The sequence below is a fragment of the Taurulus bubalis genome, assembly GCF_910589615.1.
Source record: "Taurulus bubalis genome assembly, chromosome: 14".
NCBI classification, from domain to species: domain Eukaryota; kingdom Metazoa; phylum Chordata; class Actinopteri; order Perciformes; family Cottidae; genus Taurulus; species Taurulus bubalis.
In genome coordinates this window covers 23,442,544-23,464,222 of record NC_136602.1, presented here as the reverse complement: position 1 = coordinate 23,464,222, position 21,679 = coordinate 23,442,544, and the positions used below count along the sequence as shown (strand labels likewise).

Sequence of the window (21,679 nt, the reverse complement as noted above, 5' to 3'; positions counted from 1 at the left end):
GTCTTCTCTATTTCACCAAACTAACTGCTATAGTGGTTGAAATGGAGGCACCACATATGTTACTTGAACATGTGATACCTGTGTGGTATTAAAGTCATTTGAACTTCCTAATAAGACAAAGATGAAGGTTAGTCAATGCAATTTCGTGGAAGAAAGCTAATTATTCGCTATCTTTCTTGTATAAGTATGTTAGTGCTCATTTGATGGAGCTTGTTCAGATGGTTCCTGCATCATCTGTCTCCGCTTTGCTTTACAGAGCATATCACAGTCCTCTGAGAAAACACTTGCAATCTTAAAGTCTGCAACTATGATGCATTTAATGCAAGCCTCATGAGACACCCAGTTGACAGCCTACTGGTTCCACTGGGGCAAACCGGATTGGAGAAACTCCCTCGACCATCCAGCTGTATCTGTGCTTGTGTTGCCACCGCTGGGGCTGTTCCTCGTCTTTAAACCTTCATTCATGTGAAAAAATGAGCCAGAACACAGACAAGCTAAAAGGCTCTGGTGTGTTTCCTCTCACTGTCTACCTTTACATGGGCAGAGAATGGGACATTGGGCCCATGGCTCCCAGGAAAACACAGCCGGACTGAGAGAAGCATGTTTTGTCGTCAGTTTGCAGTGGTGTGTGTTGCAGTTATATTCTGCAGTGAATTATTACTCCCAAAGTGTCAGAGACGCAAAAACAACTCGGAGATGATGTTTGCAGTCTTTTTATTTCTCTCTGGAGTCCTTTTGCATCTCATTATGGTTGTTTTGTAGACATTATATTGACTTCCCAACAAGAAATATGAATCGTCACCTCATACAGAGGCTCAGGTCCAAGGCCCCTTCTCTTGGGCCCAGTTAGTCCATTCAGTACTCTATCCATGCATTGCATGCATAATGCTTTCTTGATGTGTCTGCATGTCTTTTTCAATAACCTGAACAAAAACCTGTGTATCAACTGTTTTCCTTTCCTTCCTTTTCCACCATCTTTGACCTTGATGCCATCTTGGCCGTGGTAGGGAGTGTCAGGTTTCCCGGGCGCTTCTGGGTTCAAGGTAAAGTCGTTAATGAGCCGTGTGTGAGGCAGTTGTTCCATACCCAATGGGATCAGCGGGTCGTAACTGTCTTTCTTCCACTGCAAAGGGCCAGGCTGGCCTCCCCGGTATCCCGGGCATCCCAGGCAAGAGGGGCTACAGGGTAGGCCTGGAATGGAATGAGCAGCCGTACCGCCTGCTTGTCCTCCTGTCAGTCGCCCTCATCCCTGTGTAGTCAGATATCCGTCACATCACTGTGTTGTGTTTGTGAGCTCCAAACACGACTAAATGTGCTTTGCTTTACCTGGTCGTGCTGTCAGCTGCGCTTGCCGTGCCGTCTGTTGGAGTGCTCTGATCTCTTTGGGTGGCGTAGTTAGCCTCATCAGAATGGAGCCAGCTAACTCTTTATTGTTGCACTGTACAAACCATATCACACCATTTGTTAGTCCTTTCTAAGAAAACCCATGTATGCCTTTTTTGATCCAGTCTGAATCAACGAAGAATGGAGTGTGTTGGATTTTTTGTGCTTCATGAGAATGTACAGAAATGCTCAAATAATCTCAATCTATAAGCACTGACTGGCGTACTAACTTCCTGTTTCTTCAAGTTCTTCAAGATTGGTGGATCCTACTTTTTTTGTCCCAGCATTGTATTAGAAATAAAACATCTATTGCTCTATTAATCTGTTATTCATTGTTCCTGTCTGGTTAACAGTAACATGTCATACTTCATTGAGCTAAGACTCTCTTCTCTGTGTATGGCAGGGTGAGCGGGGAGAAGCGAGCATTGCAGCCCAGGGCATTAAAGGAGAACCAGGTTCCCCAGGACTGTCAGGCCTCAAGGGAATCAAGGTAAAGGGAAATAGTTGCATGAGAGGAACGATACAGTAAAGCCTCCATCAAGCATGATTACAGCAACAATACCTAGCGCCTATTGAAGAGACTGTATGTTTCCCTTACAGGGTGACTCAGGTGTTAAGGGAGACAAGGTGAGATAAAACCGCATTATGGAAAGACTTTGCAAATAATAACACAAGTTGATAGTGTTTATGGAGACTAAGTGTTATACCTTCATCTAACCTCTAGGGAGCAGCAGGTTTTGAAGGCCCAGCTGGACCAAGAGTAAGTGGCTCATGATAACTAACACAGAGAACCCAACATGTCCGATGTGTAATCATGATGTTCATGTCATTAACAAACCGTTGTTGTTTCCCGTTTAGGGTCCTCCAGGCCCAACCGGGGAGCCAGGAAAGGCTGAAATCCACAACAATGAAAACGTATGTAACTAATATTAGTTGTAATTTTCCTTCCATGTATTAACGTAAAGAGTAAAATAAAGAATACTCTAACATTTAACATTCCTCCTCAGGATATTCGCAACATACCGCTGATGGTAAGTACTTTCTAGGTTTTGCCAAAACATGTGCAAGCTCAGAACAGTAGTAAACATGGTATTTAATGACATCATATCTTCTCCTCCCAGGGCCCCCCTGGATTACCTGGACCTTCAGGGACCCCTGGACTCCACGGTACCAAGGTAGGAGACATTATAGAATGGCAATATACACGTTTCGTTCTGACACGATTTCCTGTAAAAGATGAGCCACAATTACTACATTCAGAAAATAAATATATTGTTTTGGTTTGTTTGTGTGTTAATGTTGTGTTCGTCCCATAGCCAGAGGGACCTGTCAGGGGGCTCAGGGGCCAATATTGGCTCCTGGGCCCCTGATCCCAATGCTGTCATTTATTTTGTTTTTTATAAACATTAAATGCATAATCATTCTATTCTATGAGTATAAAACTGAAATGGTACAGGTGTTAAAACAAGTTTTAGTTCACCTTGTGTGTCAGAGTCTACACAGGTAGCGTAGCGTTAGCAGCATGCTAGCAGAGCATCTGCAGCTATCAGCACAGTATTAAGATGCAGGTCAACCATTACCATGGTTGCACCAACGTATCCTCACCCAACCGTTTGGATGACGGTTTTGTTTGACCATATAAGAACATCTGGAATACCCAGCTAAAGACAGGCAAATTAGTGCGCTAGATTAAGGAAAAGATCGTTGTTTGGGTAAAATAATAATAAAGTGGCGTTACTCGAGTTACATGATTAGTCAACATTGACTTTTGAGTTTGAGTAGACGACAAAATCACCCATCCTGGCGCATGATTATGTGTATTCTATAAAAAAAAGAGTATGTGCTTATTCGACATGAACTCATAAAATCATACAGGCATGGTGATTGCTGGGTAATATATATGTTGATGTTGTCCAATGTTTAGATTATATTTAATCATGTGGCAACACTGCACAATATTTATACGCTGCCAAAATCAAGACGCACATCTGGAGGTCTAGTGAGCAGTCATGCCTTTCAAACTAAAAGCTTTAGAAAGTAACCGGCCCATAATAGTGTAACTACCTTCCTCCACTGGTGCCAACACACAGAGAGAAGACAATGCAGGGCCCTCTGCCAACGGAGCTGGCTCAACGTCTACAGCAACGCAATCATACATGGAAACCCAAACTCTTGGTGGATTACTTTGTGACGTTGATGCTGTATTTCTACAGTTTACCTTGAGATTGTTATGATATAATAAAATAGTTTGACTTTTCACACTTGAAAAGTCTTGTTTGTGAGTATCACACACAAAGATTGGTTCTCTGCCTCGTTGGTAATACAGCCTTGGTCTTCCTCAGGGTGATGTTGGTCTGCCAGGCCCTCCAGGACTGGACGGAGACAAGGTAAACGCTATCAGTACTTCATATTATTAGCTAGGCAGCTGAATTCATTTTTCATAGATCTACATGTTGATGGTAGTCAGTTGATTGCAGTGATGATGATTAAAGCTCCCATTTTACATGTCGCTGTTTTCCTGATGAGAATATGTATAGTTAAGATGTCAGCCATGATATCCAGCAAGATAATTGGATTTTTTTTGCTGCAGTTTGCGTTTCTTTCTGATGCAACTTTTTAAAAAAATGCACTAGAGGAATACACTAATGTTTTAGTTTTGTTTAGTTTTCTGGCCACACCTGTGTTGCGTTGTGCATTCCTGTGTTACACAAAGACAATGCATGCTTCTTGACTCCTTGCATCTTAACGTAGCTTCTATCAGCTAACACTAACTGGTGACCTTGACCTCTTGTGCTTTCAGGGGCCCAGGGGGAAGCCTGGAGACCACGGCCCCGCAGGCCCAGCCGGTCCTGCAGGTCCCAGAGGGGAGGGTGGTGTCATGGGCTTCTCAGGACCCAAAGGGGACAAGGGAGACCTGGGTCCATCTGGATCACCTGTGAGTGACTGTGTTAAGCACACACCACACATCCCACACCACACCACTGCCCGGGGTTCCCGGGCCAAAGCCCCAGTCCCACATCTGTCATTATCCAGAGGGAAGGCCTCGGTCTCTCATTACCTAATTAGAGGCTCACTCGCTTGGAAGGGACCCCAGGAATGACACTGTGTTTAGCTTTTAATTCCCAGTGGCGTGGATCCCATATAAAAGGCTATTTGTAGCCCAGTGTTACTTTGAGAGCTTCGGTTACAACTGTACTTCGGTGTCCTGTATATCTGTCCGGTTCACAGTTAGCTTGGTTTGTTATTAACGGAGACGTTCATTTTGCTCTTGTCTATACATCATCTTTTGTTTGTTTATCCTCAAAAACGCATCAGAAGCGGTCTGATATTTTTCTCGGGGCCCAACAAAAATGAGATTGAATGCAAAGTATTCCTTCACACTCCTCCTAATGAAGACATCCCTGTGTATGTTACTGCTAAATGCATCATTTTATCATGACGTCTCCAAGGGCCCCTCCTCTACAGTCCCACCGTGTACTGGGATCGTGCTTAAGTAACATTTTACCATTTTATGAACATTTTGTGTGAATGAGCCGGCAGAAGGATGGAAAGTGATGGAAGAACTAACAACTCCTTTACTTAAGTACCAATGCAACAATGTAGCAAATGCTGCATTGCAAGTAAAAGTCCCACAAAGATTAATCAAATAAAACACATTACATTTAATACAGTGGAATGTAGCTAAACTAATGTAAAGTAGAAGTATAAAGTAGAAGTATAAAGTAGTGCAAACCTCAGATCTGTACCCAGGTACCGTACTTAGCTAATTTAAATCATTATGACTCCTGTAGAGATTGTCTATGTTAATCAATAAGTCAACCACCCATATGTTGCAGGTATAATTACGTCATTTTCCTAACATGGACTCCAACAGTTTTCCAAATGGAGGATTTATTTTCCCCACCGACAACTTTGCTTGGAAGCTAAATATATACATTTTAATTTCAAATAAAAATTGAGCACTAATTTAGGTGGACTGGCCCGGGGGCCGGTTGGTGTAAAGTTGTGTTAATGGATACTAAATTGGATGAAAATGTGTCTTTATGCTTTGATTCTAACACGAAGATGAACTCATCGTCCCTGAGTGGAAACACTCTGCCGTCATCGTGATGTCCATCTTCCCTTTCTCGTTCTGTAGGGTTTAGACGGCCCTACGGGTGAAAATGGGCCTACAGGGGCCCCTGGCCCTATCGGATTACCTGGCTCAATGGTGCGACATGGTGGCCCTCAGGCTGCATCTCTCTGGATGCAGTCTGGCTTGGCAAAGGGGGGGCAGGAGAACATATGTTGTTCCCCCACGTGCTGTGTGAAGAAGTGCTGTGTCGTCTCATTTTCATCCACTCAGTGAGTCTGACTCAGGAACGTGACCCTCTGTGTTGTCCCTCTTGTCTTTAGGGTCCTAAAGGGGAAGCTGGAGAGGGAGGAAGGTCAGAAATGGTGAGCGTCCGTCAATAACCAAATCAATAACCTGCTAGACATACAGCATGTTTTATGAGAAACATTTCCTCAATTGAAACATTTTGTCTGTGTTTAGATTTATGGCCCTCCAGGGCCCTCAGGACCTACAGGACCAGTTGGCCCCGCCGTGAGTCACATATGCCATTCAACCACTGGACCTATATATATAACTTTTTTTTTTAATAACCTTAAAGAAATTATAAATACAATAATCATTTATTCAATCTTAGATGATGATCAGGATTCATTAACAAGTAAAGTATAATATTGTCTGCATATAATTCAGATGTATTTGTATTTTTACCTCTAAACAAAAATGTTGAATAATCTTTTTCAACACTTCATATTTATTAAAGGTTTGACAGAGAGAAATACAATTCAGTTTAAATACATTAAATAGGAGAATAAAGTAAATACAATAAAAAATGAAATCAAATAGATATGTAAGTTATATAATATATGTTCATTCACTGAAGCCCCACCAGTAGAGTTTTCTTAAACATGCTAAACTTGTATTGCACTGGTATATCTTGGTGGGCCTCCAGTAGACCAGTAAGCAGCACTGGTATATATTGGTGAGCCTCCAGTAGACCAGTAAGCAGCACTGGTATATATTGGTGGGCCTCCAGTAGACCAGTAAGCAGCACTGGTGTATATTGGTGGGCCTCCAGTAGACCAGTAAGCAGCACTGGTATATCTTGGTGAGCCTCCAGTAGACCAGTAGCAGCACTGGTCTGTTTCAGTCAGTAATCCCACTGTGTTTGCTCCATTCAGGGATCTCAAGGATTTTCAGGGCCTAAGGTGAGATATTGATACTATAACATCACATTGAGCAGCTCCTAAAGGATTAATAGGCTTCACATGTTGTAACAAACATGGTACATATTCAACGCATGAAAGTGTAACAATGGAATCCATTGTTCTCTGTCTCTCAGGGAGAACCCGGCATCGGCGTTCGAGGAGAAAAGGGAGCGTCGGGTCACAAGGGCGACAAGGGCGACAGAGGCCATCTTGGACTTCCTGTAAGTACACTGCACTTCCTGTCGGTTCATAAGTCCTCAGATGCCTTGCCCTCTATCTTCTGTTAGATCCTCTTAAGTTTCCTAAATCCATTTTCAATATTTTAGGGATTATCAACATTAAAAATCCATATTGTTTATTGATGTTTCATGTCTCAGATGATGCTTGAATCATTTACAGAACACTCCAAATCTAAATATTTCCTATTTTCCTAAACATGATATCATGTATACTCTACTAGTATATGGTGTCTATCACTTTGGGTTTCTATTCTTTGTTCTTGGTTTACACTAACATGAAAGAACACGTAACATAGTCTCTGTCAGGTCCTCATCTTCCTCCTTAAAGCAAATGACATCATTGCACCCTCAATCCTCTTGTATGTGAAACTATGAATATTGAATGTGATGCTCTCTTTTTAGAATAATACAGTAACATTTCATTCTGGGCCAGAAGTATACGCTCACCAGCTGACAGGTGGAAACAGCATCAACACAACTTAGTGAAAAGCACATAGAACGCATTCAGGAAAATTAATACTGCAAATAAATAAAACAAACGGATTAAGCAACACAAGAGACACACTACCAATCAAACAAGAGAAAACGACGGAGTTAAAATAGTCTGACATCAGTCAGGTGTTCTCACAAAAAAATCACATCTACCTGTTAACTTTACCATGTGTGTGTATATATATATACATAATATATATATATATATATATATATATATATATATATATTATATATATATATATATATATATATATGTACACACACATATATATATACGCATATATGTATATATATATATATATGCATATATGTATATATATATACGCACATTGATGCATCATGTGTTACATAATAGAATAGAATAGAACCACACAAAGTAAGTGGTCACTTGTCTGTTTAATGATGGATATCAATTCCACACAAGTTCCAGATTTGTCAGCTGTTTAATCTAAACATAACTCATCCATACATGTTTCATTATCGCCATCTACTGGAGAGCGCTGGCTCTTTCTGTTGTCTTGTGAATCTGGTCCAGAGGATCCATAAGAATCTGTTTCAGCTCACAAACGCTATTCCATAAAAAAAATTCTGTTCAGAGTTTGTGATGTTATGAAGCCATTATTTAGTTAAATATGATGGTTTGTACAGCTGCTTGTGTTTATCAACAAGTGGTGTTATTCCAGTTGTAAATTATGGCAAAGAGACACATTTACTGATTCAAATCCCTCTGTGTGTGTTTGTGCATCGTTGCGTAACTTTGTTTGTGAATACGTATGAGACTGTTTTAACTCCATGACTACAGAACTATAAGCAATACAAAAACACTCACTGGAGAAATATGATCTGGCTTCTGGAAAAGAATAAGTGATTTCAGGGAGAAGCAGCCAAACGGGTCTACAGTACATACATACAATATGTGTTTGAAGGATATATATATATACATATATATATATATATGTATATATATATACAGTACATACATACAATATGTGTTTGAAGGATATATATATATACATATATATATATATATATATATATATATATATATATATATATATATATATATATATATATATATATGTATATATATATATATATACAGTACATACATACAATATGTGTTTGAAGGATATATATATATATACATATATATATATATATATATATATATATATATATATATATATACAGTACATACATACAATATGTGTTTGAAGGATATATATATACATATATATATATATATACATATATATATATGTATATCTACATATATATATATGTATATATATATATATGTAGATATATATGTATTTATATACAGTACATACATACAATATGTGTTTGAAGGATATACAGGTATGTACTGTATATATGTATGTATATATTTCCATGATGTCAAACAGGTATACGCTATGATTGGCCAGTCTGCGTTTGAGGGCGGGACATAGCAAAGGGTCAATTTTAGCTTTAACATTCTGACTGCGTTATTCTGCTCATTAGCGTCTGACTAATCACCAGCGTGTCCATCATGTGTCGTGTTATTAATTGGTTTCAAATGACTGTACGTGTTTCTTTATTTGCAGCACGTTTCTTTATTCATTCAATTTAACAACAACACACACTCCTTTTTTTTTTACCGTAATTGGGTATTTTTTAGCGCTTTAAAACGTATCATCAGTGCACGTAGTCAAGTTGAAGACCATGAGAGCTGAATGAAAGCTCTGTAAAACACAAGATTGTGGACCTTGACTGTTAGAATTTAAATTCTTGGTCCAGTAGGAGGCCGTTTCAGGTCTTCAACATATGATGTCGTGGTTTATTGGTGAGACATTAGTTTATGTTGACTCCACATGCCCCGTCCCCGTAATGTGGATTATTCCACCACAGAAAATAGTCCCAAACAAATGACTGCTCCTTCCTGTTTTAAGAAACGTTTGTTAAAAGCTGTTCACTGAATCTTTTAAAGAAATAAATCACAATGTTTGTGAGCTGTTAATACAGAAACGTCACAATGATTGATAGACAGACTAACAACATGGAACCCTCTGGGTGTGACGTGTCAGAGCACGGAGCCACAGGGCTGCAGACCTGAGATCAGCATCCACCACAAATGACTCACAAAGGCTCTCACTCACTTTACCTCCACCTCCACCACTTCCTCACCCTTTATGTGTCATCATCTGAATGTGTTTTTGAAGTCACTGAGTCACAGCTTCACTCACCTCCCCTCCTCCTCCCACCCCACCTTCCTCCTCCTCCTCCTCCTCCTCCTCCTCCTCCTCCCACCATCTCTGCTCTCTAACTGTGTACGGCGCTATACAGGGGGCTCATGGGTTAGACGGCAGACCGGGTCCAGTGGTGAGTGGCACAAGTCCCGTTCCAGTCCCCCCCCCCCCTCCCTCCTCCTCCTCCTCTTCCTCCACCCCCTGCTACAGCTTGCGTTATGTCTGCTCGTCATATCTGCTTGCTTTCCTGCTCCCATGCTCGTCATGTCTCTATTCCTTCCTGGTAGCTCTGTGAGGACCGCTCTGTTCCGGGTTGGGTTCTGAGGAGGACCGGCATGGAGACAAGCAGCTTTCTGCCGCCATGCTTTTTATTGACACGCCTTCAGCAGTTATATCAACGCGCTCAGCGAGATTCTTTCTGTAAGTCTTAGTTCCAAAGACTGAGAGAAAGAAGAGCCTCCCACCAAACAGGGTATAGAACATATGGGCCAACAGCTCACAGCTGATATGTTGTCCGATATGAAACAGTAAATATCAGGACTGAAAGGCAATGGAATGTGTCTGGTCATTTAGAAACTGTTAATGTTATCCAATGCAGATAGCGGACAAGACTTTATTTCAACTTTAACATACCAGTCAGAAAACAAATTCATTTGATCCTTATCAAAATGTTTGGGTTTATGAGAAACAATAGGTCAAATATATTGATCAGTACTTGGCTCAATATTGGACAGGCTTTACACCTTCTGATTAATAGACTTAAATAGACCTTGTATCCTCATACAATGGGACTCACTTCTCTCCACTTGTCCTGTAAAAAAGCACTGCAACACAGATCCTTTACAGCTCGTTATATTCATGCAGTCAAAATAAAAGAGACAAAAGTTAAAATAACTACGGTGTGCTTAGTGCTAAAGGGAACGTTGCTTAGTGCCAAAGGGAACGTAGCTTAGTGCCAAAGGGAAAGTTGCCTAGTGCCAAAGGGAACGTTGCTTAGTGCTAAAGGGAACGTTGCTTAATGCTAAAGGGAACGTTGCTTAATGCTAAAGGGAACGGTGCTTTGTGCTAAAGGGAATGCTGCTTAATGCTAAAGGGAACGTTGCTTAATGCTAAAGGGAACGTTGCTTAATGCTAAAGGGAACGTTGCTTAGAGCTAAAGGGAACGTTTCTTAATGCTAAAGGGAATGTTGCTTAGTGCTAAAGGGAGCGTAGCTTAGTGCTAAAGGGAACGTTGCTTAGTGCTAAAGGGAACATAGCTTAGTGCCAAAGAGAGCGTAGCTTAGTGCTAAAGGGAACATTGCTTAGTGCTAAAGGGAGCGTAGCTTAGTGCCAAAGAGAGCGTAGCTTAGTGCTAAAGGGAACATAGCTTAGTGCCAAAGAGAGCGTAGCTTAGTGCTGCGTTGAGTCTCCAGTCGAGTGCGTCCTCAGTCCTCAACCCGCCTCATGGTCCCGCCTCGTGCTTCTGTACCAGCGTGAGCTGCCTCTGCCTCTGCTGAGCTCTGAGGAAGAGGAGCATGCGATGTGCTGCATGCTGACATGTCCTTCAGTGCAGATCGCTGTCCTCCACACGGCGCTGCACACTCTGGATGTGCCTGAGATGCAAGGTCTTCCTCTCAGTCCTGAGAGCTACTCAGACAGATAACTGCAGCTGTTGACATGTTCTTCATTTCCCCTCATTTTTAACCGTTTGAACAGAAGTCAACAAGCTTGGTGTGATAATGCTGCAGGTGTTTCTGTCTCCAGATTACCACAACATGTATCTCAATGATCCATGCGATCCCCTTTTGTGAGATCTATTCATTTCCACCAGAAAGCTTGTTGATTTACTGACTTGAGGCATTTAGTGATGATATCTTCTCTAGAACTATTCTGTTGGTATTTTCTGACCGGTATTTATTTCCCCTGTTCTGTTTTAAAGGGTCTAATAGGACCAGCAGGTGTGTCAGGGCCAGCAGGACCAAAGGGGGAGAGAGTGAGTATCTTTGTGTTTTTATTTTCAATAAATATCGTGTCAGGAGAATAGATGTTTGATATGTTCTCTCGTCGCTCCAGGCTGAAAAGGGAGATGTAGGACTACCAGGACCAATTGGGCCTCAAGGCATCCCTGTGAGTCTCTAATTCCATATTTAATATCCATCACAACGGGCAGCATCGTTTAGCTCGCTGACAGCAGCATGCTGGGAAATAAACCAGCGTTTTGCACATGGGGAAGTTCTCCACGACGGCTTTCTGCCAGAAGTCTCCTTAGATTGAGCCAACAAACCTTCTATGTCATGGTTTGGTTACAATAAAACATTCATGGCATAAATCCCAGAAGGAAAACTTTCCTGATGTGTCTCAAAACCTTAAAACCACTGACCAATATTTGCTTGTTTGTCTCATATCACTTTAATTCCTTCTTAAAGTTTGACAACCAATCAAAAGACAACTGACAACCTCTCCCATACATGTACATAAGCCTTACCGTTGTATAGTTAGTTAGCCTGTATCTCACTATTTGGCTCTCTTTCTATGAGTCACAACAATCTCACTACGTGGACCGGACCTTTGAGATGCTGCATGTGTAAACATGAGGAATATATATTTAATAAGCTAAACACATAACCTCTGTCGAGACAATGATGGAATAAACAGTCCACATCACAAAGGAGTCTACGTTATTGCTGTCACACATGAGGCCGACAGCAAAGCTCAACCTGCATGTTTCTGCATCTTTTCACCGAGTTCTCAGCTACGTTTGAAGATGGGTCTACATCTACAACAAGCACATTTCCCCAAATGTAGTTATTATGCATATTTCCCAAAGTGAGACAAACATGCAGAGCAAAGACAATGTTGTTTTCTCATTTATTTTTGCAGGGTTTAGTTGGACCACAAGGACTCAAAGGGAACCGGGTAAGATGCCACCTATATTATTTGCCATTTATGAAGATAGCAGAGCCAAGGACATGATCCTGTCCACTGGACACACCTGTAATTAACCATTACATTCAGCAACTGAATTAAACTCATGAGTCATATTCAAACAGGCCAGGCTGGTATTTGCATTCAACACATTATTTGACGTCTCGTTATGGCTGCCACTGCCTCGCTGGGCCATAAGAGGCCATAAGAGGCCATAAGAGGTCATAAGAGGTCAGCTGAGCAGAGCGGTGACCACTTCAAAGACTCTCAAGCAGTAGAAGAGAATTAAAGAGATGAATATAAAAAACCTGGATTTTCTCTTTGAAATCCAGCTTGAAAAGAAATCCAGATGAGTCGTTAGTTCCCTTTGATTTTTTCTTTTTTATGATCCTGAATAATTCATTGGAAGATGCTTTTCTTAGGCTAATGTATTCATTTTGCAGTGGCTTTGTTTTGAGGGTCAGAATAAACTTTCACAGATTAAATGACATGAATAAAACTGACAATAGTCCAGAAATGATTTTCATTTATCAAAGAAAAACTCTGAAAATAATGAATTATTGTTGTGAAGTGTTCTTGGAGACAGCTTTGTTTGCCTCAGACTGTGTGACTGTGTTGTATGTGACATCATGTTGCATCTTCAGATGACACGTGAGATTGAGAGATGGATATCAGTCTCATGTGCGTTGGAACGGCTGTAATCAACATGTTTACATCACTGGATCAAATCACAAGGTGGAAAGCGTGATTTATCGTAAATTTCCCCACTGTGGGACTAATTAAGGATTATATTATCTTATTTTAAATTGGATTTGTCTGCGATGGTCGTGACTGTCTGCACAGTCCCAGGCAGCAGGTGTTCTCCTGGCCGGGTAGTTTAGAGAACCCGAACAGATAAAAGGTTGTGAAATGTTTGTCCACAGAGAAATATCCTGCTTCAGCTTTATTTTTAATTATTCAGTTTTATATATTTTTTATATCAAACGTCAGCTCATGTTGTTTCCGGCCTGCTGAACGTAGTGACAGGTAGAGACGAGCATTCAGACATTTACCACAAACAGAGAATATTTCCCCAGAAGACCAGAAGCACGACAGGTGTCTGCTGGATGTATGAATATGACTCTGTTTGCTAACATCAACATAAAAGGTGATCAATATTGCAAGTTTCATATCTAAAGCTCACCCACAATATATTCTATCTTTTTTTTAATTCTACAAAAATGTACAAACTACAGTATTTTTGCATGAAGGTAACAGCTGTGACTCAGGTCCATGTTACTGTGAGGTTGGCAGGTTTGGAAGCATGCATACATTTCCCCACTGTGGGAATAATAAAGGATTATCTTATCTTATCTTGTCTTATCTTATCTTATCTTATTTTAACTTATTGTGCCTCTACAGATATTAAAATCTTTGCCCATACCTGCAATCCACGCTTTAGTCAGAGATGCGACCCAGAAGTTATGACCAGATGGATGAATTGTTCACTTTTCAATAACTCTTCCAGTCTTTCAGTTGATGAAAGCCATCATGTCCAGACTCCAGCTGTTCTGTATGAGACTGATATCCATCTTCTTAATCTCAGAAATTAAGCAAATACGCATATTTCCACAGTTCCTTTATTTGTTAGTGAATATCCAAATGTTTCTGTGTCAAACCCGTACTTCCTCTCCAGGTTTCAGAGAATGTGTTTCATTGACCTCATACCCTTCCTCTAAGAGAATGTTTCTGTTTCCTTCCCTTAACCTGTGCCTCTTTTTAATATTTCCACTCCCACATGTCATAAGCTCCCTCAGCACCTTCAACCGGCCTCTCTCAAACACGCCCCTGCTCCAGAAAGCAGAAGAACAGCATTGTGGGAAGCGGCGGTCCGGTTGAAGGTGCTGAAGTGCAGCTTTGGGATGCTGTTGGTGTTTTCACTCTCTGTCCCGTCTCCCTTTTTGTTTCCGCAGGTCTTCCTTTCCCCTTTCCTCCCCTCCACCTTGCTCTGTGGCCCGCGGCTCTTTGTGTTGCCGGGTTGCCCTCTCTCCCTCTCACAACCCTCGGCCTCCTGCACTCTAATGTAGTCCTGGGTTCATGTCCCTCTCTCCCTCTCACAACCCTCGGCCTCCTGCACTCTAATGTAGTCCTGGGTTCATGTCCCTCTCTCCCTCTCACAACCCTCGGCCTCCTGCACTCTAATGTAGTCCTGGGTTCATGTCCCTCTCTCCCTCTCACAACCCTCGGCCTCCTGCACTCTAATGTAGTCCTGGGTTCATGTCCCTCTCTCCCTCTCACAACCCTCGGCCTCCTGCACTCTAATGTAGTCCTGGGTTCATGTCCCTCTCTCCCTCTCACAACCCTCGGCCTCCTGCTCTCTAATGTAGTCCTGGGTTCATGTCCCTCTCTCCCTCTCACAACCCTCGGCCTCCTGCACTCTAATGTAGTCCTGGGTTCATGTCCCTCTCTCCCTCTCACAACCCTCGGCCTCCTGCACTCTAATGTAGTCCTGGGTTCATGTCCCTCTCTCCCTCTCACAACCCTTGGCCTCCTGCACTCTAATGTAGTCCTGGGTTCATGTCCCTCTCTCCCTCTCACAACCCTCGGCCTCCTGCATTCTAATTTAGTCCTGGGTTCATGTCCCTCTCTCCCTCTCACAACCCTCGGCCTCCTGCACTCTAATGTAGTCCTGGGTTCATGTCCCTCTCTCCCTCTCACAACCCTCGGCCTCCTGCACTCTAATGTAGTCCTGGGTTCATGTCCCTCTCTCCCTCTCACAACCCTCGGCCTCCTGCACTCTAATGTAGTCCTGGGTTCATGTCCCTCTCTCCCTCTCACAACCCTCGGCCTCCTGCATTCTAATTTAGTCCTGGGTTCATGTCCCTCTCACAACTCTCGGCCTCCTGCATTCTAATGTAGTCCTGGGTTCATGTCCCTGTCACAACCTTCGGCCTCCTGCATCCTTATGTAGTCCTGGGTTCATGTCCCTCTCTCACACCTCCTCCTCTCTCCTCCTCCTCCTCCTCCTTACCCAACCCTCTCCCTTGCACGCCTCCCTGTCGTCCCTCCCTCTGACCCGTACCCCACATCTGCCAGCAGAGCTCTCCATCACTGTTCAAATGCTCCGTCTGGATCACTGCGCACCAAAGAAAGGAGCATGTTCATGAGCCCGACGTTCTTAGATTCATTTCTCAGAGTCCGATAAGAACATTCAACGTGTGTTTAGATCAGCGGCTGTATGTGGAGTCTCTGACATGATGTGCAGACTAGAAGCTCCAGCAGTGGCTTCAGAATGTGTACTCTATGGAGAACAGCAGGACTGCTTAAGGAGAGGTCGACCTGAAGAGGTCGGCGTTGCACCATTTGCATATATCCAAAAACGTCTTTCATAATGTTGAAAAGAAGTTTGTGTTTCTCCATCTTTCCTTTTGGGTCTGCACTTCTGCTCCTGCAGACTGACAGCTGGTTAGAGAGCCAACTGAACCGACACCAGGTCTAGAGTCGCTGGTTAGAGAGCCAACTGAACCGACACCAGGTCTAGAGTCGCTGGTTAGAGAGCCAACTGAACCGACACCAGGTCTAGAGTCGCTGGTTAGAGAGCCAACTGAACCGAAACCAGGTCTAGAGTCGCTGGTTAGAGAGCCAACTGAACCGACACCAGGTCTAGAGTCGCTGGTTAGAGAGCCAACTGAACCGACACCAGGTCTAGAGTCGCTGGTTAGAGAGCCGCCTGAACCGACACCAGGTCTAGAGTCGCTGGTTAGAGAGCCGCCTGAACCGACACCAGGTCTAGAGTCGCTGGTTAGAGAGCCGCCTGAACCGACACCAGGTCTTGAGGCGCAAACTGTCATATAAACCAAAGAATTCCTTTGAGTTCCTCCACCAGTCAGTCACTTCACATCGTCATCACCACTTCATTATTCTGGAGCTTTTATTTTTTGGACATAATCCTGTTGCTTACTTTCATATCTAATGTTTTGCTCAGTGATTATTATTTATTATGATCAGATGAAATCATCTTTCTCATTTCTTACTCACAAGTCTTCCAAAGCCTTTGTTTACTGGACCTGCTCACCAGCTGCTTCTGGCTTCAACCCCTCCTCCCTCCTCCCTCCTCCTTCCTCCTTCCTCCCTCCTCCCTCCTCCCTAACTCCCTCTACTGACCTTCCTGTTCCTCTAGATGAACATCACACAATCATATTGTCTAAAGGCACACAGCCTGTCAGTGACTTAAGATACCTTGTTTTCTCACTCTGTCTAAATCACACAAATGGAGGATTACCTGATAGATGAAAGCTCACACATCAACAAGGTGTGCTTCATGTGTGTCTTCATGAGGGAGGACTAAAGTGTGTCTTTCTTAATACGCTGTTGTTTCAGGGAGAGAGGGGCAAGAAAGGCAACAGGGGGACCAAAGGGGATAAGGGAGACCAAGGAGCACCCGGATTAGATGCCCCCTGTCCGTTGGTATGTGAGGAGTCCCATGTGGAGAAGAGGCTGGAGGAAGCAGGACTGCTTCACCACACAGACTGGAGATGTGTGTCCAGCAGTCCACTTCCTCTGGGCTCTGGTTCAGTGTTCCTAATCTTCCTCAGGCAGCGTCTGGTCCACTGCAGCCGTCAGGGATGGAATTGATGACATCAGAAATGTGATGTTTTCACACCAAAACAGTTTCAGAGGTTAAAGCGTAAAGGTGAAAACTCCTCAGAAGGACTACAGACCATAACTCTGCCTGAGGAACCTCTTCTTTCCAGAATGAGGTCGACAGGAACCGGGCAGCTGATGATGATGATGAGCAACAGATACCAAAGCACTTTGCCTTCATTTTTAAACTAGAGTTCTGCACAACCCCAAAACTGAGACTGCAATCCAGCCCAAAACCCTGCCTTTAACATCGGGCCCAAATACATGTAATACTTCTAATGTCCAGACCTGGAGACCCATAGAGCTCTTGGGACCTGAACAGACCTGAATCATCCAGGTAGACCAGGTCAGCCAGTCAGTCCCGGTTCCTCCAGGAGAACTCCTTGACTCAATGGAGCATTAGTCCAAAGCTAAGCTTGGCCCAAGACCTTTAGTGTGACACTCTTGGTTGGTTGCAGAACTCCATAAAGGAGCAATGTGTCCTGAAAGCTTGGTAAACTGTTGAGAGTCTCCTCAGTGAGCCCGGTTCCTGCTGGTCCCGGGTCGCCTGCATGTTCAGGAGACCTGCACCCAGGCACCCGGAGGACGGAAGTGACCGACGCTCCTCCGCGACAAACGAGCCGCAGCGCTGGTTTTTAAATGATGATTTCACAAACAGGGTTTCCGAGGCTTTAAAGGGGAGAAAGGTGAACCGGGCTTGCCGGGCCTGGACGGGCTGGATGCCCCTTGCCCTGTGGTATGGTGCTCTTCTTTTCCCTTCACTCACCAGCATGCCTCTAGCTGTCCCTCACCAAACCCCTGACCATGCTGCACTCACTCAGACATGCATGTTGGCATGAACATTTAAATATACGTATTGTAGTCAGTCACCTCATAATAAACCAAAACCTTCTCAACTGACCTCCTGCTGAACTAAAGTGAATCCTTCTCTTTTAACTCAACCTTTCCATCACAACTATTAAGCTTCCTGTGTTAACCTGCAGGTATATGAGTGGGACTAACCCCAGAATGAACCCTTCATGTAAAGCCTTGCCGTTGTTAAGTTTGCTTGAGCCTCCCTTCATAATGCCGTGTTTCCTTCACCTCCTCTTGCATGGAGCACCACTTCTCTCCATCTTCAAGGCATCTCAATACCACAGGTGGTGAGAAGCAGTAAGGAACTACAACCTTCTGGTTCAAAGCCAGGCAGAGTCCTGCTGTTAACATGGAGCGCATCATGGCAGTTCACTCTGTGGACCTTTAGGGAGCAACACGCATCTTGTTATGCACAGAATGGCAATCTGTAAATTCATAGCAGCGACTGAGTTTGTGTATGTAGTCTGGCTTTGCAAAGCTAATGGACTCAAGGTGGTTAGGTTTAGTGATCGAAGGTGTCTGATCAAGGCTCATAAACATCTTCACAGGTAAGGCTCTGACATGCACATCTACATGTCTGGGTAAATGTGAGCGAGGCATAATCACTGGAATGAATGGAATCATGTTGCAGAATATTGGTGGCCGCCAGTGATTGACCCTGCTGGGTTGCCATAGGGTTCAGAATCCTCTCCTGCACAATGTATTGACAAACCCAACTATGGATAGATATCTAAATACAGAGACTGCTAATCTTTTTGGTTATGATCTAATTTGTTTATTGTATTTATACTCAATATTATGAATTATTAAATTGTGGTACGCTATAGAGTGGTGAAGTTTGGGGATCCTTTGGTTCTGGAAGTAACGAAGGCTATAAAACCTTTCTTGAAGTTTTTTCAAGGACAAAAACATAAATATTGCTGCAGAAATGAGTCCTAAACCAGGAAGTGAGTCCTCAGTGTTGCACTTCCTGTTCCTCGTCTCAAAATCAACACATTATTATTATTATATGAGCTTCTGTATTGGTTGTGTCTTCGTGATACTAATATTCATCATGTCTCCCTTCACTCGTGTGTGTGTCCAGGGAGACGACGGCTTACCGGTACCCGGCTGTTGGAACAAAGTGAGTTTCAGAGCGGTGTTGAGTTGTGTTGTGTTGTGTTGAGTTGTGTTGTGTTGTGTTGAGTTGAGTTGAGTTGTGTTGAGTTGTGTTGTGACATGTGATGCTAACATGACCTGTGGACTAACGTGTGGTGCCTTCTGCTTTCTCCTTGCAGTGACCATAACTCTGGAATGCTTGTGTGATTGTACATAGGATATTTATTTTTTTACATTTTCCCAATTCTGTTATACGTGGGGGAAAAAAATTAAATCCTAAAAAATATATGGCAGCATTTTTGTACAGATGTTTTATTTTACTACGTATGACAGTGTTTATGTATTGGATTTTTATATCTATGCATTATTTTAATATTGGATTGATAAGTAAAACATATGCATGATATTTGTGCATAATGTGAAGTGGATAATGCTTATTAACTTATTGTATTATCTTGTTGTAATAGACCATGCTGCACTGAGTTGTGGGGCTGGAGAGAGAAGCTGTTTCATGTGGGTCTCATCTGAACTCTCCTCTGGGAAAAGTGTTGAAAACAAACCAATGAACTCATGTTCACAGTCACAGGAAGATGCTGACGTCTGCACTTCTGTGCTCATGAGCTCTATTGTAATGATGACATGCAGACTTAAAGGATCACGTTTAGGGCTGTCACCATAATAATAATTATATATATATATATATGTTGCTCTGGTAATAGTGTAACCTGGTCATGGCAGCGGTGCATAACATAATAACTGTATTTTAAAGTAATAAGAAATGACAATGCAAACCTGATTTTAATGCAATTAAAATGCTGACCTCCTAAACTAGTTGTTTATATCACATGTTATGTATAAAAAACAATAATTCATATGACTGTACATATGAGATGCGTTTGTCTCTCTGACAGGACAAAAGGTTACAGAGATAAATATATACATTAATAATTATACTGTTAGCTAAATAGTTCAAATGAAGTGTAAATAAATATATGAAGCAGAATAATAGTTTAGCATTGTTTGTATCTACGTGATCAGTATCCAGATTAGTTTAAATGTTGAAAATATAAACATCCATATTGTTAACAGGTATTTTAAAATCCCAAATATTGATGTCTGTATTGACCTCAAAGATCTAGAATCATTTTTAGAGTTCAGTGATAACATTTTGTCCTCAACATCTTTCTACATTAAAAGGCAGGTTTGTTTTTTATTACATTAAACACAATTACGACATTATCACAAATACATACTGATACGTATTAGCAATAGTAGTAAACCTCCACCAGGCGTTATACCCACACTACATCCATCATCTGGGGACAGCCTTAAATCCCGTCTTTGAGATCTGATCCAGTAACCTTTAACCTTCTCCACACAGCCACATGTAGCTGCCACCTCCAAAGCAACACTTGTTCCTGGAGGAGAGTTCAGCCAAGACCTCTTCTTCATTTGAAGTAAATGTTTAGTGTCACAGCAGGAAAGCGACAGCTTGATGTTTTAGCTTCTTGTATTGCTTCTGGGTTTAAGTTCACTGTAAATAGTTCATTGTATGGGCAGCCGCTTCCTGCTTTGAGACGGTCCGGCTCCTGTTCGTTTGTGTGTTCTAACCTGAGGGACAGAACACAGCCCATATCGCTGCTGACCCTTGAGACAAAGCTGCAACCTGCTTGGACAGTGAGGGTCTTTTTGTGTCTTAATCAGGAACTATAGAGCATTTTATTCACACGCATGTTCATGAAGTAGCTGTGCTCATGAAGCTAACCTCATTAACGCTACCGAGTGACTCCTGTTGAAGAGATGGATGGACTGGCGGAGCGGGGCTCGATCCATTATGTGCTGCTGCCCTTAACAAAGCTGTGTGTGTTCGGGTCTGGATCTGATGATGCCGTGAGAGATTGTTGTTGGCTTCTTGCCAGCAATAAAGACTCATGGTGTCATGTTGCTGCACATGTACCTCACACTCACCCACGCCGTAGTCACGAGCTGGCCTTCATTTGGCCGTCATAGCGATCATAAATGCTTATGTCCAGATATGTGCTGAAATGTTCAAAGTGTTGATTGTGTTCAATAATTAAATATACATTTCTGAGGATTTTGGTTTTGTTCTCAAAATGTGTTTGAAACATACTCACGTGTCAATGTGAGCGATCCGTTCTATTCCTTTTCTGTACACGATGCAGTGTTTTAGAAAACAAGTTGAAAAACCAACAAACGCATTTCAGAAAAGCATCATCTGAGATGACGTGAGTCCTGAGGTTTAGTCTGAACCAGCTCCTGTGTCCCGTAGCATCACCTAGAAATTAAATCTATTGCAGACCTGCAGGTTTAATGAGTTGCACCAACAATGATTCATTTGATCTAAGATTAGTTCTTATCAGTGCTTTTAAAAACTAGGGTTAAGAGGAATAAATCCACGATTTAATCGATTTGACATAATTTCTTAAATCCACCTTTTAAGGCACTTGCATATAAGATACATACCCATGTTTTACATCATAAATTGCAGAACAATCTCAGCTCTCTATATAATGAGGCACCATTGTCATAAAGCAAAAGTGTAAAGACAAAATATGACTCTAAAGCTGAAAAATA

At 42.4% G+C, this 21,679-nt stretch overlaps 1 protein-coding gene across 1 annotated transcript in view; it reads left to right on the top strand.

Moving 5' to 3' along the window:
• col13a1 (collagen, type XIII, alpha 1) overlaps window positions 1-19,378 on the top strand; it is a gene marked incomplete at its 5' end in the record, with an annotated part of 106,542 nt that extends 87,164 nt beyond the window's left edge. The window contains 22 exons of the mRNA XM_079229879.1: window positions 1,008-1,043; window positions 1,132-1,185; window positions 1,787-1,873; window positions 1,984-2,010; window positions 2,108-2,143; window positions 2,242-2,298; window positions 2,391-2,414; window positions 2,505-2,558; window positions 3,726-3,770; window positions 4,184-4,318; window positions 5,522-5,593; window positions 5,779-5,820; window positions 5,918-5,968; window positions 6,616-6,642; window positions 6,777-6,863; window positions 9,702-9,737; window positions 11,523-11,576; window positions 11,657-11,710; window positions 12,464-12,499; window positions 16,868-16,954; window positions 19,071-19,109; window positions 19,264-19,378. Of these exons, the coding sequence (XP_079086005.1) occupies window positions 1,008-1,043; window positions 1,132-1,185; window positions 1,787-1,873; window positions 1,984-2,010; window positions 2,108-2,143; window positions 2,242-2,298; window positions 2,391-2,414; window positions 2,505-2,558; window positions 3,726-3,770; window positions 4,184-4,318; window positions 5,522-5,593; window positions 5,779-5,820; window positions 5,918-5,968; window positions 6,616-6,642; window positions 6,777-6,863; window positions 9,702-9,737; window positions 11,523-11,576; window positions 11,657-11,710; window positions 12,464-12,499; window positions 16,868-16,954; window positions 19,071-19,109; window positions 19,264-19,266 (1,143 nt within the window). The 3' untranslated portion in view covers window positions 19,267-19,378. The remainder of the gene's footprint in view (window positions 1-1,007; window positions 1,044-1,131; window positions 1,186-1,786; window positions 1,874-1,983; window positions 2,011-2,107; window positions 2,144-2,241; window positions 2,299-2,390; window positions 2,415-2,504; window positions 2,559-3,725; window positions 3,771-4,183; window positions 4,319-5,521; window positions 5,594-5,778; window positions 5,821-5,917; window positions 5,969-6,615; window positions 6,643-6,776; window positions 6,864-9,701; window positions 9,738-11,522; window positions 11,577-11,656; window positions 11,711-12,463; window positions 12,500-16,867; window positions 16,955-19,070; window positions 19,110-19,263) is intronic.
• Between the last annotated feature and the right edge of the window lie 2,301 nt (window positions 19,379-21,679).